Source organism: Pundamilia nyererei, unplaced genomic scaffold (assembly GCF_000239375.1).
Source record: "Pundamilia nyererei isolate P.nyererei 1_Seehausen unplaced genomic scaffold, PunNye1.0 scaffold00179, whole genome shotgun sequence".
In the NCBI taxonomy this organism is placed as follows: Eukaryota; Metazoa; Chordata; class Actinopteri; order Cichliformes; family Cichlidae; genus Pundamilia; species Pundamilia nyererei.
In genome coordinates, this window is record NW_005187580.1 from 1,050,407 (window position 1) to 1,055,160 (window position 4,754).

Genomic DNA, 4,754 nt, shown 5'->3' on the forward strand with positions numbered 1-4,754 from the left:
TAGACCAAAAGGATTGAAGCTTTGTCTCTGCAGTTTCATGTTTGTACTTAAGCAGAAGTAATAGAGTACCAGACTGATTGTTTACCAAAGCAACACTCTCATGAAGAAGAAGTTTGTTAAAGCAATTTACAGATATTTCTGGGATTAAAAAATAATAACAAATATTCCTGTGAAAAAACTACAGATTTTTTTTACGTTATGAACATCATCCAGCATGAGGTACAACAGAGCCATTTATTTATGTTTTGTTAAAAAAATGAAGAAAAAAATTCTTCTATTATGAAAACTGTAATAAATATTAAGTTATATTTAATGACTTCCCACCTAAAATGATTTAAACTGAGAAATTATAATGAGCAGATTTCCTCAACATGTATTAAAGACATGTTGTCATTTTAATCAAAGATTTAACAAAACATATGTGCAAATGCACACCCACAGAACTAACACTAAAGAAAGATTGCTGACGCAAACAAAAAGAACATACACCATATGTAGTCATATAACTCTACCATATGAATAATTAATAAATATTATTTAATCATTCATACCTCATACGAATAATATTAACAGGTGTTAGGTATGAGAAATAAATGAGTAATAGTAATGTGCCATAACTTTTTCCTAATATCCCAGCTGTCGGGTAAGTGTAGTGAGGTAAAGAGCGCATTATTTCACTCCAAAATCTGGTGAGTAATATCTGTAAGTATCAACATCTCACAGTGAAATATAAATATTTTAATGGATTTGGAGCACTGACTATTTTTTACACTCGTCACCTCATTTGCCTCTGTCTTAATCTTAAACAGTGGAGTTTTTTTTCAGATGGCTATGGACATGATAACCAATCGGAGAAGAGCAGGTCTCCCAGGTGATGCACATGCAGTTTGCTGATGTGCAATTTCCAGGTTGACTCTAAAAACATAATATACAAATATTAACTTTAAAAATACACATTTCAAATTCAGTAAAAAAAATACTCTAAATATTACACAGGACACATTAAAATGGCAACACTGTGGTTTGAAACTAACACATTATTTACTGTTCAGTGTAACATCACCACTGATCTCATTATTGACACTTCACCTACTACCACATTTCTCCTTTTATTATCAGCATTTAACTTTACTTCATGTAAAATGAATACAACCCAATTCAAGCAAAATGTCTCATAAATGTACAAAATAGTGACATGCTTTATATACATATGAACAACATATGAGTTATTTATGCACTACAAACAACAAAATACCTACAAATTATGACTGAAAGATACTTGAAATCATTCCATTAAGATAAAAGGCTGTTACAAAAAGTATTGATACCCTCTAGACCCTCAATCCTATACAGATTGGAGAGAACTTTACCATCTGAAGTTGCTTTAATAATCTGGTGTCACACACTCATAAAAACATAAGGTTAAAAATGTTGAAGGAGTTTCTCAAAATATGCTACAGAACCAAATGGCTTCATATATATATTACTCTATATAATTTATGAATGTCTCCATAGTGTAGTGGTTTTCAGATTTGATCCTGGGAAGAGAGACACAGAGCACCTGAAAAGCATTCACAGTGGTTTTCTTGCTCCTTGTTGTTATGTTACAAATTCATTTTCACCTCTAAACTCGACAAACACTGCCGCATAATGACAAGGTGAAAAATGTTTGCTCAAAATTCTTGCAAATAAAAAATGAAAAACATAGGCTGTGAATACTTATGTAAATTTTTTTCTTCAATACCTTGAAGCACTTCTGGCAACAATTACAGCCTCAAGTCTTTTTGGATTGCTGTCCACTTGGAAGATCAATCTTCACCTCATTTCAAGGTATCTCTAAACACCGCTGCATTCATATTTCCCTTGACTGTGACTAGTTTCAGTTCCTGCCGCTGAAAACATCCCCACATCATGATGTTGCCCCCACCAGCAGCTTTAATGTAGGGATGGTATGGGCCAGTTGATGATTGGTGGCTGGTTTCCTCCACACATGACCTTCAGGCTAAAGAGTTCAATCTTTGTTCCATCAGACCGGAGAATTTTGTTTCTCATGGTCTGAGAGTTCTTCAGGTCCCTTTTGACAAATTCCAGGTGGACAGTCACTTGCTTTTTACTAAGGAGTGGCTTCTGACTGGTCACTATACCATAAAGGCCTGATTGGTGGAGTACTGCAGAAATGGTTGTCCTTCTGGAAGGTTCTTCTCTCTCTACAGAACGATACTAGAGCTCTCTCAGAGTGACCATTGGGGCCTTGGTCACCTCCCTGACTAAAGCCTTTTTGCCATAATCTCTCAGCTGCCTGAGCTTCCTTTTGATTGTCACGGCACAGGGTGTGAATATTTTTGTACATTTTATATTTTGCTTTTTGATTTTAAATGATTGTTTGTAGAATTTTGAGGTGAAAAATAAATGTAATACATTTTGAAGTAAAACTGTAACATGAATAAAATGTGGAACAACTGCGTAAGCAAGGGTATGTGTAAAAACTGTGGCAACCCCTTGCGAATAAAGGAACAGCTGAAATTCAATTTGTATCTATTACTAAACTATTCTGTGTGACCTTTCATGTGTATCTTTAGATTACACTGGTGTCTAAATCTTTTGCCACAAAACTCACAGTCAAAAGGTTTCTCACCTGTGTGAACTCTGATGTGCGTCTCAAGATGTATCTTTTGGTTAAACCTTTTACCACAAGTGTCACAGCCAAATGGTTTCTCTCCTGTGTGGACTCTCATGTGTATCTTTAGATTCCCCTCTCTGTTAAAGCTGTTACCACAAACCCCACAAGTAAAATGTTTCTCTCCTTTGTGAAGTGCCATGTGTCTCTTCAGATTACACTGATAACTAAATTTTTTACCACAATCGCCACAGACATACGGTTTCTCTTCTGTGTGAACTCTCATGTGTCTCCTAAGATCTCTGTTTTGGTTAAATTTTTGTCCACAATCGTCACAACTAAAAGGTTTCTCTCCTGTGTGCACTCTTATGTGCATGTTAAGATTTCTTTTATAGTTAAATCTTTGTCCACAAATGTGACAGCTAAACGGTTTCTCTTCAGTGTGGGATCTTAAGTGTCTGTTAAGATTTGTCTTGAGGTTAAACCTTTTACCGCATTTATTACAAGAAAATGGTTTCTCTCCACCATGGAGTCTCATGTGTACATACAAACTTCCTTGATATCTAAATCTTTTGCCACACTCACTGCAATCAAATGGTCTTTCTCCTGTGTGGACCCGTGTGTGTATTTTAAGATCTCTCATTTGATTAAATCTTTTACCACAATCGTCACAGCTAACTGATTTCTCTCCTGTGTGGATGGTCATATGAGAATCACAGTTTTGATCCACTCTACAATGTTTCTCATTAACCAAACTGTTGGAAGACCTTTTTTCTGAGTGACATGTCACATGCTTCCGAAGAGACTGCTTGCAGACAAACTGTTTACCACACTCAGAGCAACCTAAAGACTGTTTTGCAATCTTAAATCCCACATCCTTATTTACACTTGACCCTCTGCTGTTGTTTAACCCGCTGTCGTTGTCATCAGTTTCTGGTCCAAAATCTGACAAAGGTTCCTGCCAATCATCGTCCTCACTGACTTCCGTCTCAGAAGACTCTGAAGTCTCTCCATCAGTATTAGATTGTAAATGACAGTTTGCATGTGATTCTGGTGGTCCACTGTCTTCTTCACTGATTTCTGTTTTTATCTGTTCAGCTGAGCTGCTAGCTGGAGGCTCTGTCTCTCTGCTGTTTTCAGTTTGGCTTTGATGAAGCGTTGAGAACTGAGGTTTCTCATCATCATCTTCACTCTTCACATGAACAGCAGTGAATGGGAACCCAGAGATATTGTCCTCCAGCCCACTGGGCTGTTCTCCCTCTTGACTTTTCCAGAGTTCCTCCTGTTCCTCCTTTATGTGAAGAAACTCTGCGTCATGATGGTCCAGATTAGGGCTGCATTCATAGGGAATCTCTTCTTTTATCACCAACAGCTGCTGGACATCTGCAGGAAACACTGAAACACACACTCATAATGAACAATGGCAACTTTGTAATCATGCTGGTATTATTACCTTATGTTATAGAGTTCAATGATTACTGCAAACACACAGTACTGTTTAATTTGATCAAATTAAATAAAACTGCTTGTAGAAACCAATAAAGCAAAAACTATTAAAATGCCAAAATGAAATCCACCAATAACGTAACAATGTTTCCTAAGTAACTATGATTTGAAGGCAACTTGACCACTTAAGGTTTTCCACCAGTGAATTATAAGATTAGCACAGGCCTTATAAATGTTGTGACACAGGTTAATTTTACTCTACTGATGGAGTTTTTATGCAATAGTAATCCTGCTCACTTACATGGTGGATTAAGGTGGATTTAGTGTTGGACTGAAGGAGGAAATTAAGTGTTACAGTTAATTCTGTGAGGTGCCAGAAGCTTTCTTAATAATATGATTACCCTAATATTCAAACTAAAATATTAGTAGTATTATTGCTAAAAATTAACTTGCTGTTTGGTATGTTGTGATATGCAGGCGTATTAGCCTAAGAATGAACACAACATAGTTGTATAGTTGTTGCCTTTCATTTGATGCCATCTAGCTCCCTTTGGCCTACACTCTCACCCACAGTAGAAAATATTTGGGCCGTACTGGCTGCCTTTTATATATTTCCTTAGTCAGGGCTCTAGAGTGCGACCAATTTGGTCGCAAATGCGACCAAATTTTTCAGTGGTGCGACTAAAAAAAA

General features: G+C 36.5%; 1 protein-coding gene across 1 annotated transcript in view; it reads right to left on the reverse strand.

Moving 5' to 3' along the window:
- Positions 1-2,406: 2,406 nt before the first annotated feature.
- The window catches only part of LOC102199311 (zinc finger protein 501-like), a 7,421-nt gene continuing 5,073 nt past the window's right edge, over positions 2,407-4,754 (reverse strand). The window contains exon 2 of the mRNA XM_005746528.1: positions 2,407-4,012. Coding sequence (XP_005746585.1) covers positions 2,547-4,012 — 1,466 coding nt within the window. The 3' untranslated portion in view covers positions 2,407-2,546. The remainder of the gene's footprint in view (positions 4,013-4,754) is intronic.